Genomic DNA, 19,530 nt, shown 5'->3' on the forward strand with positions numbered 1-19,530 from the left:
ACCAGAGCCTTTTTACAGAGAGGCAAAATCAGCTGCACCGCCAAGGAGTAGGTCTCCCTGTGCCAACAGATGGCCCTTCTCGTCCTTGCTGGGTTCCTAACCTTTCTCGGCAGGGCTCCAGCGGACATCTAGAACTGCTTTAGGTGACTGGCCTTTGTTCATCCCCAGGCAATATTCCCTATTCCAGTGTTACTTCTGGTTTTAAAGCCCCAGTAGGTCTACAGGAAACCAAGGATAGAGAGTTATGAATCGGGCATGCTGAACACCAAAAAGTAATGCAAACAAGGAAAATTTTTGCTGCCCTGACAGTATGAAATGAATTTATTCACCAGAACGGGCTGTTGGTTCCAGCCCAGGCTGCTAACAGGTAGACTGAGTCCCAGATTTCAGAGCAAACCACAAAACCCTGCCGATGAAAGCCAGGTGTGCCCCCCCCCCTCCCCGCCAGGATCTACGGTGTGAAGGAAAAAGGGTCTTCAAGAAAAGGATCTAAATGTAGTTCAAAACCCATGGCGTCTTAAGGAGGTTGGAGGCAGCCTGGGAGGGGGTAAACAGATACAGAAATAAACAGTTTAAGAACAAGAGTAACTTTGATGGCTTTATTAAAACGTTCATCACAGAATTCTTTACAAATCCACCAAGTCCCCAAAAAGTCATTCAACATATAGTAAGACCTTCTGCATACAGGATCTGGATCAAGAAAGGCAGATAATCCGTGCTCCTGTTTCTTAATACGACTCCAGAGTATTCTTGGGAAGCTTCCTTCACTTACGAGGTCAGTAGTGCTGAAATTCTGATTTAGTATTGGGCTTGTAGTGCTGTGTCTCTTTGTTCACATGAACAAAAGCCTATTGTTCCCACTCTCTTAGGTACACACGGCTCACAGCGTTTAGATATATATTTATATCAAACAGTTTTGAGTTGCAAATAGATAAAGATCTTAAGGAAACCAACCAGCATAGTAGTCAAAATTACAATACATTTAATCCATTGATTTTAAAGTGTAGACAAACTTTGGGATCTTCCTCATGAAAGAAACGTACGCACTGTGCCCTTGACTGCGCCCCTGCAGATGGGACATCTTCGCAGAGACGGGGCGCACTCTCTGCACACGACCAGGTGGCCACACGGAATGAACACTATGGAAACTTCTTTGTCCATGCACACTTTACACGTCCTCTCTTCCTGCAGCCTCCTCAACTGCTCTTCCACCGGTAAATCTAACAGGAGAAAAGAATTTTTTTAATGAAGGCACCTTGTTGCTGCTTCTCCAATGAAAAGCCAAGAAAAAACCCATGATTTCTACTGGTTTAAATCATTAATACTATTTTACCTGAGACATTTTCCGGGGGGATATACTTTATGTCCTGTTGCACTAAGGGAGAAACACAAAAAGCATTATTAATAACAAGTAAGGTTAATATTTAGTCACAAAATATATATTTTTAAACTAACAGCTTAGACTCTGGCCAAATGCTATCAATAACTGTCATAATGTCAATGCAACAAAAATCTTTCGCCTTTTTGTGCAACAGTTTGTAAATTAGATTGAATTACTTCCAGTAATCCCAAAGCATTGACAAGAGCATATTTTCTTTTTTTTTTTTTTTATTGAACCGAATTGAATTTTAAGTTCCGGTGAGCTAACACACAGTGTAATATTAGTTTCAGGTGTACAGAATTGTGATTCGACACTTCCATACATGACCCAGTGCTCGTCACATTAAGAGCGTATTTCCAACTGACCTAGAAAGTTCCCCAAAGTAATTGCGCAGCACTCACCAAATAAACGCTTGTATAACACGGGGTCTGTTTCTTGTAGAGAGTTTTTAAATATGGTGACCGCAAAGCTTCCCTTTACTAACACACTGTCAATCAGCTCTCTTGCTTGCAGAGACGTCTGTGCCTTCTGCTTAATCACACTGTGTTCTTGCTCACTAATCACTCCGGCAGTTAGCAGACTATCCAGGATTGGGAGCACGTAAGTCAAATGCTGGAAAAGCACCATTCTGTTCTTCCGGATCAATGATACGTCATCTTTATAAAACAAGAAAACAAACACAGGCACGTTCCACCTCTGCTCACAGGGACACATGACTGAAGAAGTCACGATCCGTTCGCACCGCAGGTGACTGCAAGGCTGGGGGTCCCCGCGGCCCGGCGTCAGGATGGGCACTCTCTGTCATGTGTCCCTTCATCCCATGTTCCCAGCGGCCACCCGCGGGAGGCACTGGTATCCCCCCCTTAGCAGAGGAGAGACAGAGGGCGACACACTGCAGGACACACAACGGGAAAAGTAAACGGAGGCGGTCTGGCGTCAGTCCGTGTTCCCGCACACTCCGCACGGCTGCTCAGCCTTTAAGCAAATCCAGTTTAGAACCTAAGAAAATTAAAATTCCAAATCAATCTAGTCAACTTGGGGAAAGACACAATCAAGAGATTAAAATGACAGAACGTTTATTTCTTAAATTATCACTCACCTGTACAATTCCTTCGAAATTTGATTTTAGGATAAAGTTTTAATTATTTCCCCAAATTAGACATGACATTGCCATTACCCAAATCTTTTATAGCAAGTGGGGAAAGGCACTAACAGCATTTTAAAGATTAAATCTTACTTGTCGATGATATACCTTCCTGTCTATAGGGTCATTGTATTCTCCGCTGAGATCCAGATTTTGTCTCTATTGATAAAATATTTTATATTTTGAAATTCTGCAATTTTATTGTCTCGGAATATGACTTGTGAATCTAAGTTTATTCATTAGTACACAATTTTACTATGATCCATAAGGCTCTTTCTATAAAATAACTAATGACAGAAGTTGGGCTGTCTAAAAAAATTATTTGGGGGGACAGGACTGTTAGATTTTAGAAATACTGACTGTCAAGCAATAAGACATAAAACTAGAATCATTTAACAAAAATAGTGCTTAGTAAAAAAGTCAAGGCCAGAGATACCCATTTTGAAGATAACGAGCTCTGGGAATTAACTGGGAAAAGAACCAGGGCCTTTTTCTATCTAAGGTTTCTTTTTCTTTTTTAAAAAAAGATTCATTTATTTATTAGAGAGGGAGTGAGCGAGAGAGAACGGGGGCGGGTAGCAGGAGGGGCAGAGGGACAAGCAGACTCCCGGATGCTGTGGGGCTGGATCTCACGACCCTGAGATCATGAGCTGAGCTGAAATCAATAGTCAGAAGCTCAACTGACTGAGGTACCCACATGTCCCGAAGATTTATTTTTCTAATTACATTTAACTTAGACTAATGTAGTAAGTTCTCTGAAATTCTTAAGATTTCTTTTTTTTTTTTTTTAAGATTTTATGTATTCATTTGTCAGAGAGAGCGCGCAAGCACAAGCAGGGGGAGCGGCAGGCAGAGGGAGAAGCAGACTCCCCGCCAAGCAGGGAGCCCGATGCGGGACTCGATCCCAGGACCCTGGGATCACGACCTGAGCCGAAGGCAGACGCTTCACCGACTGAGCCACCCAGGCGTCCCAAGATTTCTAAAATTGTATTGCTAGTGGTTGAGGAAAAAAGACTCATTTCAAAGTCATAGACTGTATTCTGGCTTGTAAGAGCTAAAGACTTGAAAATACCTTTGAAGCATATTATTCTTTGCTCTGGAAAGAATACCCTAAATTGTCTCTGTATTTACACACCTGTCAAGGAATTACTTACCTACTGTTCTTGGGAAACTATAAAGTCATCACTAACCTAAATGAAAATATTTTCATTCGCTCATTCAAACAGTATTTCTTGACACAGAGCACGTTCAGTGTGTGTGCTGTGGGCAGTGTGGACATAACGGAGTAGAGGTGCTACAAGATCTTTCTGATGATGCAAATTATGGTATGTTGTTGACTGCAGTCATCTCTACAGACGGTTGATTTTCTTTGATAGAAATACACATGTGTCATAGCTGGGGTCTACAAACAATTGTGGAGGTGGGTGTCCTCTTCTTTGAAAGATGATGACCAACAGCTAAGACAGAGAAGACCACTGCAAGGACGGGCAGACAAGCCTGGGCTGTGTTGTTGCTGTGCTGGTGGTTTGTGGAACTGAGCACTTCACTCTTTGGTAAAGACAGGATCAGACGTGCTTTGCCCAGGTTGTGGCCAGAAGACAAATCCACCTAAGGGGCAGGCTTCTTCAAGCCTGGAGTGGACAATCGGCCGATCATCCTGGGCAGAAAGATTCCAGATTGTGCTGGGCAAAGATGGGGCAAACTCTTTTCCAAGGCTTTGGGGGTATTTGGGAGCGTGGGCTCTCGCAGGGGAAAACATGCTTGGGACTATCCTAGTCATTTATGTAAAATGTCCAGAGCTACACAGAGATGAACCCAAACAGAACCTAGACAGAGAGACTCATGAGGATAGGTTTAGGGGCAGCAAGAGGGGCCCAAACAGCTACAGTTGTCAATTACCACCCGTGATATAATGCTCTTCCGTTATCCCTGAATCTCTAGTAAGAGCTTACGAAAACTTGCCCTCTATTTTCAATAGACTTATGGATCTGGTCCCTGCTTGGCAAAAAACAGCAAAGGAGGGATGAACATTTCTGTCTAGGTCAGACTGAGGACAGCATTCAGAGTGGCCACATGGGAATGGACATGCTTGGGGGGGGCAGTCTCTGTGAAGGGCCACAGAGCAGAGGGCACACGGCGGCAGACATGGCTAGCGTGGAGGGACATGGTCACCTTGTCTTGAGAGAACGTGCAACCGTGTCCTTGCCCTCCGCTCAAGAACAGAGGGACTCCCTGAAGGGGAGCTCATTCCCTGTGGGCAGGCGGGAAACCTCATCATAATTCACACATTAACGCGTGTTATTAATGCTATAACTAATGTCACTGGGCTGAGACACTCAGGACACTAATATTAAGATAACTGTCCCTGATCCCACCCCAACTTGCAGCGAAGGGAGTGAGCATGGGATCACAAGCCATGAAAGATTACATACACAGTCCATGACCCAGAGTAAAAGTATAAATTAAGAACATGCTTTCACTCAACACATACATTTTCAATTGACTAATGAGCAATTCAAATACACTGTAATGTAAAAAATTTCCAGAATTCACACTGAGACCACTGAACATAACACCTGATCGCCCTGACAAGCAGTAGGTTTTCTGTGACTGACGCACGGTGACATCACATCCACACCGTGACATCACATCCTCATGGTGACATCACATCCACATGGTGACATCACATCCTCACCGTGACATCACATTTGCATGGTGACATCCCATCTGCACCGTGACATCCCATCCGCACCGTGACATCACACCCTCACGGTGACATCGCACCCGCACGGTGACATCGCACCCTCACCGTGACATCGCATCCTCACTGTGACATCACATCCTCACTGTGACATCATATCCACACAGAGATGGACACTGGTCAGTATGGGTACATACCTGATTCTCTGTTCTCAGCTGCTCTTTCTTTCTCCTCTTCCTTTATTTCATCCTCCGCGTGAAGTAAATCAGACACAATATCGTTAACGGTTCTGTAATTCTCCCCAGTGGTCAGGATCTTACTCTGCACCGTCTGCCTCACCAGGCTTCGACTGAAGCCCATCTCCAAGGCAGCCTTCACCACGGGGGTGTTCATCATGACTGCATCTTCTGAACGGTTTTCTCCAGGTCCAAAATGGACAACTACATGAAATAAAGAATTTCACACATGTTGGGAGAATCTGTATATCTTTTGAATTGAAAGTCATTACGGTTTCAAAAACATAAAGCCCAGAAAACATATAGGCATTGTTTTGTATTAACTTTGTTAAACTTAAAATCACAATGTACATGTTCAGTCACTAAAATAAGAATATGGAATATTGTATTGTGATGCAAAATATGCATTATTGGGCATAACTATGGGTGGGAGGAAGGAACAGAATGTCGGGGATCCCCGCCACCAAGAATTCTTTTCTCCCCAGGATGAATGAACAAATGAGCTTTCTAAATCAAGTACGTTTCACATATTTTTCAAAGAGGCCATTGTCCTCACTCAACCCATCATTGCAGGGCCTCCCACAGTGCCTCTCCTGTCTAGTTCCTTCTTGGCAATATGCCACCAGAGTGGTTTTCATAAACACAAACCCAACTATGTCACCCTCCTTCCGAAATCCCGGCAACAATTCCATTGTTCCATTGTTCTCACACTCAGCTGTGGCTCACAAGATGGCACCCATCCGGGCCCCACTTGCCTCTTCAGTCTCATCACCTGCCACTTTCTCGTTCACATGCCATGCTAGAGCCCAGAAGTCACAAACTGGCTCTCGGGTCAAACTCTGCCTGCAGGGCTGATCACTCTGAGTGCAGGCCTGTTCACAAATCCCACTCTGGCCATACAGAATTGTGTTCAGTTCTGCAAACGTGCCCATTCTTTTTTGTCACTTAAGACTTCCATGCACTGTTCTCTCTGCCTAGAATATTCTTTTTCTCCCTTTGTCCCTGGTTAACTCCTACCCTCCCCTTCGATTCTGTGCTAAGTCAAATACTTCCTCTGGAAAGCCTCTCTCATCTTCCAAAGGCAGGGTGCACGGCCCCTCATGTGCTCCCACAGCACAACACCCTTTACTTCTCTGACCATATTCTGTGTACTTGTGTGTATCCCCTGGACTGTTCGCTCACGAGAGCAGGAGTTCTGTTTGCCCTGTTCTGTATTCTTTTCTCGGAGTAGCAGACACACGATAAATATTTATTGAACTGAATTAAACACTACATAATGGAGAGAACAGTTTGTGCAGATACTGGCTCTATATCACCTTTTAGGTTTAGCCTCAAAAGACAGGTCATTTAACCTTTCTGAGTCTCAGGGTCCCTGTCGAGGAATGGGAATAACATTTTCCACCCTCTTCATTTCACAGAAAGAATGCGTGAGCCGTCTCATGTCATAGTGCCTGTGTTCCCACAAGGTCTGAGAGCAAGGGGGACGCTGGATGCATGCCATCTATTAAAACTACAGATACTCAAGTCCCACCCTCAGATGCCATGCTCAATACAGTAGGGTTAAGGTAGAGACCAGAGATCTGGTCCTTTAGGCAATTATGATGCACACTAAAGTTTGAGAAATACCAGCTTAATGCATTTGAGAGTGCATCATATAGAGCTTCATACAAATGTTCATTAACCATTATCAGCTTCCCATCTCCATAGGACCAACAGTTCTATTTAAATGCAGTAATTATTGTCATTATACGTACTTGGTGATTCAGCATTTTCATCTTCTGTGTTGTCTGGAGTAGATAACAGCTACAGGGGAAAAAAGTTTATAAATCAAAATATAAGTCTGAGCCTGTCCATTACAATATAAATGAGTCAAGAGATCTATTTTACTCAGTTCATTGCAAACTGACTTGCTTACGGGCAAAATGATTTTTTATCTCGAAAGCAGTATTTCATTTACATTCAAGAGTTATTCTCTACACCATAAACTATTCTTTGTGGAATCTGTATTCCTGAAGGCAAGAAAAGGGCTACACCTTCTCAGTGATATATGAGACAATCGTTGTTTGCATTTCATCCCAACATCTTACATTTTCTGGGTCATCCTTTGGGATATGTTGGACCCTCTATCAGTTCTACTGACTATGGCTAAAAAGTGTTTGACCCCCAAACTATTATAGACCTTCTTATCTGCTCTTCCAGGAAGATTATTTCCCATTCAGCACTTTGACTATATCCTGCCACTCCCTTCTGACCTGCCAAGTTTCTGCTGAAAAACCTCTGCTAGACTTACGGGGTCTCCCTTCTACATAACTTTTTTCTCCTCACTTTGAAGATTCTCTTTATCACTACTTTTTGCCATTTTAATTACTGTGTATCTTGGTGTGTACCTCCTTGGGTTGATTTTTGTTGGGGGCTCTCTCTGCCTCCTGGATCTGGATATCTGTTTTCTTCTCCAGATTCAAGAAGTTTTCAGCTATTAATTCTTCAAATAAATTTTCTGCCCCCCCCTTCTCTCTTTTCCTCTTCAGGGATCCATATAACGTGAATATTGTTATGCTTGATGGAGTCACTGAATTCCTAAGTCTATTCTCATTTTGCACAATTTTTTTCTCTCCTGCTCAGCTTGATAACTTTCCATTTATTCTGTCTTCTAGATCACTAATTCATTCCTTTGCTTCTTCCATCCTGCTGTTCATTTCATCGAGTGTTTCTCATTTCATTTATCTCTGTTATTCTTTATCTCTGTGTTACAGGGCTCACGCATGTCTTTTCTCAAGTCCAGTGAGTATCCTTATGCTAATTGCTTTGAATTCTCCATCAGGCATGTTACTTGTATCTGTTTCTCTTAGGTCTCTTGCTGTCGTTTTCTCCTGTTCTTTCATTTGGGACATATTCCTCTCTCTCATTGTGTCTAACTCCGTGTCCGCTTCTCTGTTAGGAAAGTCAGCTACATCTCCTGCTCTTGAAAGTAGTGGCCTTATGAAGAAGAGGTCCTGGAGTGCCCTGCAATGCAGTGTCCCCCATTCCCCCAAACCTGGCACTTCAGGGGCATCTCCTATGTGTGTTGTGTGTGCCCTGCTGTTGTGGCTAAGCCAATTTTGCCTTTATTCCAGCCATCTGCAGAGGTTGTCTTTGCCTGTTGTGGGCAGGGTTTCATCCCTGTATTGTTTGTGGGCCAATCTGGGGCCACTGTGGGTTTGAGTTGAGTCAGACCAGAGATGCAGTAGCCCCGAACCACAGGGCACTTTCTCTGTGTTGTTGAGAAGCTTTCACTGGTGGGCGGGGCCTGCAGGCAGACCAGCTGTCTGCTCCCAGCTCACTGCTGGGGACACGGTGGGACCGGCGCTGGCCCCCGTCGGGACTCCTTACGCACTACCAGGCTTGCAGCGCTAGTATGGATGTGCTCGGCCAAGAATGCATTGGATGGAGTGGATCCACAAAGTACATGGTGTTAGCAAGGTTTGTGCCTATCTTCTGGCTGGAGGGGACCCATGGCACCAGGACTGGGGAAGGCCATTGGAGGAGGTGGCACAGTTTAAGCAAGCAAGGTAGTGAGCCTCAGCACCACCCTGGTTCCCACAGGTGGCCGTGCATTTATGCTGAGGGACAGAGGTGGGAAATGGCACCTGCCAGCGCCCTTGCTCCTGCAGACATCCCTCAGTGAACTTCGAGATTAGTGAGTAACTCTGTCTCCCATTGTCCCCGGTGTTTTTCAGCCTGCTGCTTCTTACGCTGTATCTCCACAGGCTGTTTGTTGTGCTGTGTCTTTAAGGTCAGGGACTCAGTGTCCTCTCACCCACTGGCTGTCCCAGAGCCAAGCCTGCCGTTTTTAAAATTCCAGTTTTGAGTCCTGCTGGTTGTAAGAACTCACAAAATTCAGCCCCACTGGTCTTCACAGCCACGTGTTACAGGGATTCATCTTCCCCATGTGGGCTCCCTGGTGTGGGGTCTGTTTCTCTCCTGCTCTGAGCCTTTGGCTCCTTCCTCCTGCAGACGGCCCGTGGTCTGCTTAGCTGCCCACAGAGTCTCTGCCCTTCCTACCCGCAGTGATGTGGCCTCTTCTCTGTACTTAGTTGTGGAGTTGGCCCTGCCAGGCTCCAAGTCGTTTTCTGGGTTATTTACGCTGATGTGGGTGTTACCTGGTTGCATCCATGGGAGAGGCAAGGTGAGCCCAGGGTCCTCCTACTTTGCCACCTTCCCAGCAATCTCCTTCCAGGAAGATTAGAAGGAGTAATAAAATTCTCTTTCTCAAGTCTTTTAAACAAAAATTTGTGTAGTAAAACTATTAAATGCTACCATCCCAGCCAAAGTTTTTCCTCAAATAATGTATTGCAACCTTATTATAGAAATACTTAGAGCCATATCTTAAACATTATTTTTCAGGAAATCTCTAATTCTGAATCTGTTTTTATCCAAAGAATAGTTCTAAGATCATGTTGGGTATCTTAAAAAAATGAATGTATTTTTGAAGCAACTCTTGTCTTTTCACTAAAGTACTACTCTCTGTAGTTATCAGAAAATAATTTATCTGTCATCAACCGATGATCTAAAGAAAACCTTCCCTACCTGTTCAAGTAGATGAGGGTAACTGGCTTGAATTTGACTGATGAACTCTTGTCCTTTGACGCATATCAAGTACTCACACCTAAAATGGAAACAGAATTAAGTTTATTTTAATCCCACCATGTGTAGCTTGTTAAATATTTTGAGTGAACATAAGCATGTATATAACCCCTTGACACTCATCCGGCACCCTGCAGTAAAGGCAAGATGCTGTAAGCAGGAGGGGCTGCGCATGGTGTTGTGCCACAGCTGGAGTTACACGGGTCATGAGGCTCCCAGTCTCCTGGGGGCCAGGAAGGCTGTCTCCACTCGGAGCTCCCAGCTGCTCTCTTCAAAAGTTCAAAAACTGCTACAGAGACTCTGAGCACTGAGAACAGAGCCAGGGAGACAGGCAGAGAGCCTGCTCATAAACGACTGCTCACACATAAGGTTTGCAGGTTTAAAAGCTCACAATATACAAAGAGGGACAAGAGAAATAATGAGGAGGGTGAACACATTTTCTAATTAAGTCAGACCCTCCCCAGTTTGGCAGTTCCTAGGTACCACACACCATGGTCTAACTCGAGCACAAAATGAACCCCTCACACAAACAAAGCAAACTCACCCTTATTTTTATATATTCACAAAATTACCATCGTGGAAGGCTAGCAGCACTGTTCAAAAAACATCTGGGTAAGGTATTCTTCACAATCTTTGCAACTTTTGAAATCTAAAATATTTGGGGCGTGTAAAGGTGCTATAAATAGAGTATTATACTAAAAACTTATACAAGGAAAATAAGTCAGGATACTGAGCTTAGTAAGCAACATTAAAAATACTAAAAGTTTTTCATCATAAGCCACTTGATTTCAATAAAAAAAGTAGATGTAAATAAGCACGGAATAATTAAACTGTAAGGATTGACAATGAAATGTTCTGTAGTGATGAAAACAGAGGAGGTGGGTCTCTATTTACCCTAACCACCCTATTTAATATTGCGACTTGCCTCTGATTCTTCTTACTCGGCTCTGTTTTTTCATTCTATCCATAACACCTACTATCTTCCAACATGCTACACAATTCATTTATTAGGTTTTTATTAATTATCTGCCTCTCGCGCTATTAAATTAATGTATGAGACCAAGGATCTTGGTTTTGTTCAACTGAGGATTTTAACCACTGGAACAGTGCCTAGCAATAATCAATTAAATTAAATGTTGAAAGAATGGAAACGCATTTAAGACATAAGATTGACTGAAAAAAAGTTTCAAAACGGTATATATATCTAATTCATGTGACATTATATACATTTATTTGTATATGTACATATACATGAAAAGATGTCTGCAGGGATATTCACTAAAATGTTAACAGGTCCTCTATTTTTTTTTTCAAATGTTAAAATAACTTCATGTTTTAACAATTTAAATTCAATTAACATATAATGTATTATTGGTTTCAGAGGTAGAGGTCAGTGACTCATCAGTCTTATATCACACCCAGTTCTCATCACATCACATGCCCCCAATGTCCATCCCCCAGTGACCCCATCCCCCCACCTCCCCTCCAGCAGCCCTCTTTGTTTCCTGTGATTAAGAGTCTCTTATGGTTTGTCTCCCTCTCTGATTTTGTCTTGTTTTATTATTTTTCCCTCCCTTCCCCTATGCTCCTCTGTTTTGTTTCTTAAATTCCACGAGTGAGATCATACAATAACGGTCTTTCTCTGATTGATTTATTTCGCTCAGCATAATACCCTCTAGTTCCATCCATGTCAATGCAAATGGCAAGATTTCATTTTTTTTATGGCTGAGTAATATTCCATTGCATATATGAACCACATCTTCTTTATCCATTCATCAACTAGTCTTCTTTAGATAGTGAGATTTCTGGACACTTACATTTTTTTCTCTGTACTTTTCTACAATGTGTGGTTTGGATTTTATAATGAACATATATTACTTTAAAACAGATATATGGGGCACCTGGGTGGCTCAGTTGGTAAGCGACTGCCTTCGGCTCAGGTCATGATCCTGGCGTCCCTGGATCGAGTCCCACATCGGGCTCCCTGCTCCGCGAGGAGCCTGCTTCTCCCTCTAACCCTAACCCCTCTCATGCACTCTCTCTCTCTTTCTCGCTCTCTCAAATAAATCTTTAAAAAAATATATATATATATATTCTTCGTTACACACAAAAACCCCTGAGCCTCTATCTTCCACCAAAATCGTTTATTTTTCTAAGTAATCCGTCCTAAACTTATTCACAAGTGCGTTTTTGAAACAAAGAGTAAAGCGAGCGCTGATTCTGACGGAAACACATACAACCCATCTCATAACCACCACACGCATTTGCAAAGAGAGCTTCACTGCAATTACCTCGGAAACCACTTGGCGTGCTCCACCCACGGGTCGTCGCCAGATTCCCAACACCGCAGTCCGCCGTCGCAGCAAAAGCATTTGACGTCGTCGCTGTGACCTGAAATTAATTTTGGACCAGAACGTCTGAATTCATAGAACGTGCCCGTTCCGAGCGTGTGAGGTAAAGCACGCGGTCGGGTCCTCTGATGACCAGATGGGGTTTCTTACCCGTGTAATAGAAGCCCGCCGTGGCGAGCTGCTGGGGCCGGACAGGCACGTGGCGGGGCCAGCTGCCGAAGGTCCGCAGGCGGGCCGCGCGGCTCTGCATGCTCGCGTTGGACACGGTGGACCTCAGCGCGCCCCGGAGCTGACTCTCCACAAACGGGCAGTCGGGGAAGTGTCTCAGGTGCTCTGACAGAGCGCTGTCGTTTGGTTCCCAGTTGCTCAGCGTCCCGCCGCAGGTGAAGCAGGCTACCTTGTCTCCAGGCCCTACGTAGTAGAAGCCAGCCCTGGCCAGCTCCGGCGCCCGCGGAGAGCTCAAGGGCCACGTCTGGAAGGTGAGTAAGCGGGCTTCCGCCGTCTTCACTGCGCCGTCATAGGGGCTGGGCCTCCAGGGAGCAAACTCCGGATCTGGTCTGAAGTTCACGGGATTCAAGGGGAAGCTGGAATAAGACCCACTGAAATATCCAGTGTTTTCCAAACTGGGAGGCAGTGGATGTGTGGAATTTGTTACTGAACAAGGAGGAGGAGGTGGAGAGCTGGCTCCCGAGATGCGGGCTGACTTTAGATTCTGAATAAAGGTGCAGCTGGGGTAGAGCTGTTTGTGCTTTTCAACAGGGTTGTCTCCAGGCTTCCAGTTGTCCAGCATCAGGCCACAGCAGAAGCACTTGACCTTGTCGTTCACACCAGTGTAGTAAAACCCCGCCCGGGCCAGACTCCTCTCTGAGACGGGGACGCCGGCGGGGAACGTTGAGTATGTAGACATTCTATAGAGTTCACATGAAAAGTCGTATTTCAGCTCAAGCACGGGGGTGCTTTTCAGCAAATTGGACAAGAACAGGCTATTCTGTACAATGTTCATAGTGAAGTGGACGGGGAAGAAAAGGGACTAGCCTTTCTCAGGGGAGGTAGTTTTGTGCACGGCTCTTGATTTGGGTTAGTTTTAATCCTCAGTGGAGCATCCACACCGGGACGTCTCTCGTCATTCTCTTCCTCTGCACATTTAGGGTGTTGGCTGAGAGTCTGCGTTCTACACGGACACATTTTAAGGGACAATTACGTACACCCACACCTTTGCATGATCTTTATACACACAGTGTAAACATGGTGATACACAGCACCTCATGAAGAAAATCAAAACCCTCCGTGAAAGCGTAGAGCACTTTGGGTCACCGGAGGCCACTCCACGTCTGGTCCCTCCCAGGCACAGTGCTGCGGCATTCAGCCAGCCTGCAGATGAAACGTGGGACTTATGCAACTAGCTTGTTTGCATGGGGAAAGCTATGCTCAGTAAGTGCTCTACAGAAACTAAACTCAAACTAGGTTTGTTTTGCCTTTTTTTAATTATGAGATTTGGTAGCCAGAAAAAAAGAAAAAGCATAAGACCTACCTCAAAAGAACGCACAACCCTATTTTACTGATTTTAAGAGGCATCTTTCAAGTATCTGTTATTGAGAGGTATCTTACAACTAATAACATCATATTTTCATTAGCAGCATCTGTATTTCCCGAAAGTATTTAAAGTGATGGTGTGTCTTACAATCAATGACTTCTGAGATGCAGTGAAATATAGCACATCCCAACTCTTGCACAAATTAAGTAATTTTTCTTCCTATAATAATTTTAATAGGGAAAACAAAACAATCTAGAATTTTCCTATAAATGAAGAGCTGAAATAGGAAGGGAATTGGTTGATGCATCTTAAGGCCTATTTCAAAATTTATTAAATAATAATTACTTCCCATAATCAGGAGCTTGGTTGCTGAGTCATAGTGATTCCACTAGAACTTAGCAAATTAAACATTTTATTTCAAATAAATTATCAAGATGAATGTATTCACTTAGTTGGTCTTTTTGGGCTCAGCTTCAGGCTGCTGAGAGATAATACCAGGTCTTCTATTCTGATAATGGATTTATTTTTTAAAAGAATCAAAAGTCAGAGCACTGAATTTGTAGGCTAAGCTGGATAATCAAATCATACAGATTTGGCTTTGGTCAGAACTAATTTTACAGAAAGCATACCTTGAACCAGAATTTATCATAACAAAAAATAATAAATTTACTTTGTCACAGTCTACTCCTTTTGACAAGCAAAGACCTTCGTAAAATTTGGGATGTCTCAGTTGTGACTAGCTACCAGTAAATAGGGTCTGCATCCAGAATATTAGCAAGGACCAGCAAACAAGCTGTATGGGTTTTCTAGCAGCGGTCTGGCCCCTGGTGCACTCATGCTGGGGCTTCCACGCAGACTGTAATGCTTTACGTCCAGATGGCATGAGAAATGCATCTCCATACCGGTGATGATTTCCCTCAAAGCTAAGTTACTGTGCCTCACTTTGGTTTGCTTTTCATTGGACAAAAACATTACACGTTGTTATAAAAACCTTCCTGGTGCCAATCCCTGTCTCTGTGTACCTCTTCTCTGCTAAGTCTGTTCATTTCCCAACATGTCACCACCCAGCTGTCATTCCCGTTGCTATCCTTCTCACAGACAAGAGCGCATTTGAACAAACCAAACTGTGGACTTCTAACATATCGATGGTCATGTACCTGGTCAGGTAATTTCTTCACCAGTCGACCCCGCTCACGTGTCATGCCCTCTCACCGTGTGTTGTATTGGGAGGTCTTGTTCTTGACGTTGGAGTTCTTGACTCCCACCCGTCAGAAGTCTCTCCTGCATATTTCTCTAATTGACTCTTTGTTCTAGCTAACTGCAACTCATCTGTAGATCTTTACCAAACACGAGTTCCTGTTTTCTATCCTGCACTGCAGCCCGTGGCTCAACAGTATGTTCCAGCAAGACTCACTTCTCCTTTATGTCACAAGTCAGATTCAAATCAAGATTATCATCACTTCATAGTTACAACTCATATGACTAGATTCAGTCATATGATCTAGGTTTTTTAAATTAACATTCTTTGGATACCAAAACTCCAGTTCACTATTGAATTTGTTTATTCATGCACAAAACTACCTCCCGGAGATTAGACTAAGTCCCTTTTAAGGGTTTTAGGCCTCCATTTTGAGATGTTCTGATTTATAGAAAAAACTGGAAAAAATCTAGAAGTCGAATAGTTTGCCTCTTTTGTAAAACCTGTTTAAAAAAAACAGAAAGACAGTTTTAAAAGTCAGGCAATTCATAGCTGTACCACAATGCTCTCTTTTCAAACCTTTCCTCCAGCACAGAGCACCAGTGGTTCAGGACTGTACCGTGCACACGAGGTCCTACATGACACATGGCAGTGGCCAAGAAATCCTGGGGCGACCCACGGGCTCAAACCGGTGCCCGCAGGGGCACGAGGAGGTCTGTCTCACACCGACTCGGACCTCCGTGCTTGACTTATTTCTCTATTTTGAAATTAATTTATACACAGAGAAGAGTTACAGAAACAACAGAATTCCCACCCACACAGCGCTGGACTTCCCAACCCCTCCCAGAGCCGTGCAGAACACAGCACAGTCGGAGAGGCCGGGACGCTGGCACCGACCCAGGGCTGCTGATCAACCTGCATGTCCTGCTCCAATCTCCCGTTTTCCAAGTACGTCTGTTCTCGGATCACAGTTTGGTTTTTCCTTTAATGTTTTGATTAATTACCAACATTTTTTAAAAGTAAGAGATTTCCCATGACATCCTAGATCCCAAGCTCCTTTGGAAAAACCCAACGGGCAACAGGGCAGTTTGCGCACGGCGACAGTGAGCTGTGAGCGGGCGCGTGACTCTGGTACTGAGACTGTCCCTCGTCATCTGTCACTGAATGGGCACTAGGGTTCCTCTGACGGGACAGTCATGAAGAAAGTGAAATTGTTCTGATACCTGTGTCTGTCGAAAGTGACAAAAATGCAAGGTGGACAAAGAAAGACAGTCTAGGAAGAAATGAAGGCACCATATTTCTTTATGGAAAAGGGGACTATTCCTACACATTAAAATATGTATCTTAAGTATGTTTTTGTTTAAAAGAGAGACCCCAGTTCTGTTCATTTATGCCACCTGCCTGGCCTCTCTACATTTGAGACCATAAACCCAGGCCTTACGCTACAGACGCCTGTGGAAATGTAGGCAACAGTTTATGATAAAAGAATGAAAATATGCCACGATGCCCCTCCCGCATTGATTCAAACTCTCTTACCCACTTCCACACATAGACCTCCAAATGCTCTGGGGGACACCCGAGACCTCCCGGGCTGGGGCCGCCACAAGCTCAGGCTCTGGCCACCTGCCCAGCCGTCCACGGCCCAAGGCAGCTCCCTAGCCCACTGCCCTCTGCAACCCTGAAGCCTTCAGAATGCTCCCCAGAGCTCCCCCCAATCCCCTTTGGAAGACCACCTTGCCTTGTGTCCCTAAGAGACCTCACTGAACAGTAACCCTTTCACACCCCCAAATCCATGCTTCTCCCTTAAAACCCACCTGCTGCCTCAGAAATCCTGCCCCCAGCCCTAGCCTCTCCCTTCCTCCTCCTCCTCCCTCCGGATTCTTCCTTCAAGGTAACAGGCGTGCTGAAGTCTGTCTCGGCTTCGGCATGAGAACAGCAACAAAAATCCTCTTTCAACTCCATTCTAGCAACTACAGTTGACTCCTAAACAATGCAGGGGTCAGGGGCGCCCACGCCCTCTCCCCACACTGTTGGAAATCTGACTATAACTGTTGACTCCCAAAAAGTTCATAATAAATTGCAGTTGACCAAAAGCCTTACTGGTAACAGTCGGTGAAACGCGTATTTTGGATATTACATGCATTACGTACTGTATTTTTACAATAAAGTCAGCAAAAGAAAACGTTAAGAAAATCAAAGGAAAATGCATTTACAACACTGTACCATACTTATCGAAACCATATGCGCATAAGTGGGCGCCGGGCGGTTCAAACCCTGCTGCTCGAGGTCGGCTGTGCTGTATTTCACTTTCTCTTCACAGCCCAGTGGAATGCAACAGCGTCTCACTTAAGGCCTCCTGCTTGCAACTGCATTTGGCCAACATCGCTTAAAACTGTCCACATTAATAACACCAAAGCCTTCTTTCCCAAAACCTACGGAAATGTTTACATCTGACGCTGGGGCCCACTTCCTCTTAGAAACGTCCTACCCCAGGGGCGCCTGGAGGGCTCAGATGGTTAAGCGTCTGCCTTCAGCTCAGGTCATGGTCTCAGGGTCCCAGGATCGAGTCCTGCATCGGGCTCCCTGCTCAGCCAGGAGCCTGCTTCTCCCTCTGCCCCACCCCCCACCCCCAGCTCGCTCGCTCTCTCACAAATAAATAAAATCTTAGAAAAGAAATGTTCTCCTTCCTTGACTTCTCGATACCACTCTGGGATTCCTGTCTCCTTTCTAGTGGTTCCCTCTAGGAATGGCTCAAGGTCTCAGCCTCTTCTCTTAACAGCTCTGGTGGGCAATCTGCTTGATCCCAGGACTGGTGGGTGTCTCCACCCTCTTGGGCACCTGGCAGACCCAGGCTCTGATGCTGGAGGCTGAGTGTGCCTTTCCTTCCTGCCTCCCCCAGACGCTGAGCTCCTTCAGAGCAGAACCAGCTATCAGCTCTGGACCGGCCCTCCCACTACCAACATCCACCTGGCTCTGCACAAAATGGAGACACTTGCTGCACAAGGCAAGGTCAGCGGACTTGACCAAGCACCCCGTGACCACAACAGCCTCATCTGCATGGTATTAAGAACATCAGTTTTACGTTAATGACTACAAAGTCTGCTCCCCGATGGTTTAATATCAGGGTTTGAAGTCACACCTCTTGGATTTTTGGATACCATTCAGGTCCCCTACCAGAGGGCGTGACCTTGGGCAAGAAAACCTCCCTGAGCCCGAGCAAGCTCATTATCCACGGAGATGATCATGGCAACTGCCTGAAACACACCTGAAACGTGTTTGGAGAGGGTCCCGCACACAGCAGGTGTTAGCAACAGCTGGTGCTAGTAATGACGGCTAGCAAACCAAGTTAGTACCATTGTTAGTTTAGCATCGGACCAGTGCCCCCCAACACCTGGCTAACTAGATGAGCCGCAATGCGGGCTTCCCATGCTGCCCACCAGGACACAGCGACCAGAAATCTACTCTCCGTGCCAACACACGCCAACATTCGCTCCTCCACGGGGTCGCGAACGATGTGATTGGGTTGTTTCTATGAAGTTCTGGGGCAGACTGTCCCCAAGCTCACCGGGCACCCTCCACGGCGCGGGAACAGCTCCGGGCCCTGGGGTCAGCCCGGCCACGAGGGCCTCCCGCCCCCTGGGCTCACCGCTGACTGGCACGGGGGTGCACACAGGCTGGGGGGGGAGGTCCCTGCAGCGCTGTCTGGCCCGCGGGCCTCTCTGCCGACCCTCGCCCTCCACCGTGCGCCCTAGTGCGCCCCACCCACGCGAGGGGAGGTCCGCGCACGCGCACCGCGGCGGCCCGTTACCCACCTGCCGCCCCGAGGCCCCGCGCCCACGCGAGGGGAGGTCCGCGCACGCGCACGCGGGCGGGCCGTCACGCACCTGCAGCCCCCAGGCCCAGCGCGCCCGCGGCTGAAGCCGGCCGTGTCCTCGGGTGGCCCCGGTCGCCGGGCTCTGCGGTGCGGGCGGGAGGCCGGCGGGGCTTTTAGCGTCTCGGAGGCCGGCCCGCCCCCATCTGTGCTGCCCGCCGCGGCCGGTGCTTTCCTCGCAGGACGTGGGGGAACTCCGCGGCGGTAACCGCACGCACTTCCCCTAACCCGCGGCCTGGCAAGCTCCCCGGGGGATTTCCGCGACCCCGGGGGCGCCACTGTGCCGGCCGCGGCCTTTCCGACGGCGGTGCTGCGGCCACGGGTCACCGCGCCCGGGTTCGGAGGAGCCGAAACCCCGCCCGGCTTCCCGACAGCGCTGACGTGCGCGCGGGCAGCCCGGGGAAGGCACGGGTGGAAGCGCAGGGCTCTCCTCCTCGGTTATTTTTACTGTGCGAAACGCCGACATGACCCGATGAGTTTCCTGTATTGAA

The 19,530-nt window shown here is 46.2% G+C and overlaps 1 protein-coding gene across 5 annotated transcripts; it reads right to left on the reverse strand.

The window, feature by feature from the left end:
* Positions 1–585: 585 nt before the first annotated feature.
* BIRC3 (baculoviral IAP repeat containing 3) lies at positions 586–19,324 on the reverse strand. Of its 5 annotated transcripts, XM_028105936.2 has the most exons (10): positions 19,053–19,324; positions 15,128–15,671; positions 12,587–13,807; positions 12,377–12,476; positions 10,029–10,107; positions 7,217–7,265; positions 5,424–5,666; positions 1,783–2,037; positions 1,334–1,375; positions 586–1,220 (listed from the first exon to the last, which is right to left on the reverse strand). In XM_028105936.2, exons 3-10 carry the CDS (start codon positions 13,437–13,439, stop codon positions 1,027–1,029), a joined length of 1,815 nt encoding a protein of 604 aa, XP_027961737.1. In that variant the 5' UTR covers positions 13,440–13,807; positions 15,128–15,671; positions 19,053–19,324; the 3' UTR covers positions 586–1,026. The 5 variants fall into 5 exon arrangements, with proteins under 5 accessions (XP_027961737.1, XP_027961733.1, XP_027961734.1 ...); XM_028105932.2 differs by having other exon boundaries at positions 12,587–15,671; XM_028105933.2 differs by having other exon boundaries at positions 12,587–15,671; positions 18,981–19,066.
* Between the last annotated feature and the right edge of the window lie 206 nt (positions 19,325–19,530).

The sequence above is a fragment of the Eumetopias jubatus genome, unplaced genomic scaffold (assembly GCF_037043125.1).
Source record: "Eumetopias jubatus isolate StellerSeaLion01/CBP00866 unplaced genomic scaffold, mEumJub1_p1.0 scaffold_13, whole genome shotgun sequence".
NCBI classification, from domain to species: Eukaryota; Metazoa; Chordata; class Mammalia; order Carnivora; family Otariidae; genus Eumetopias; species Eumetopias jubatus.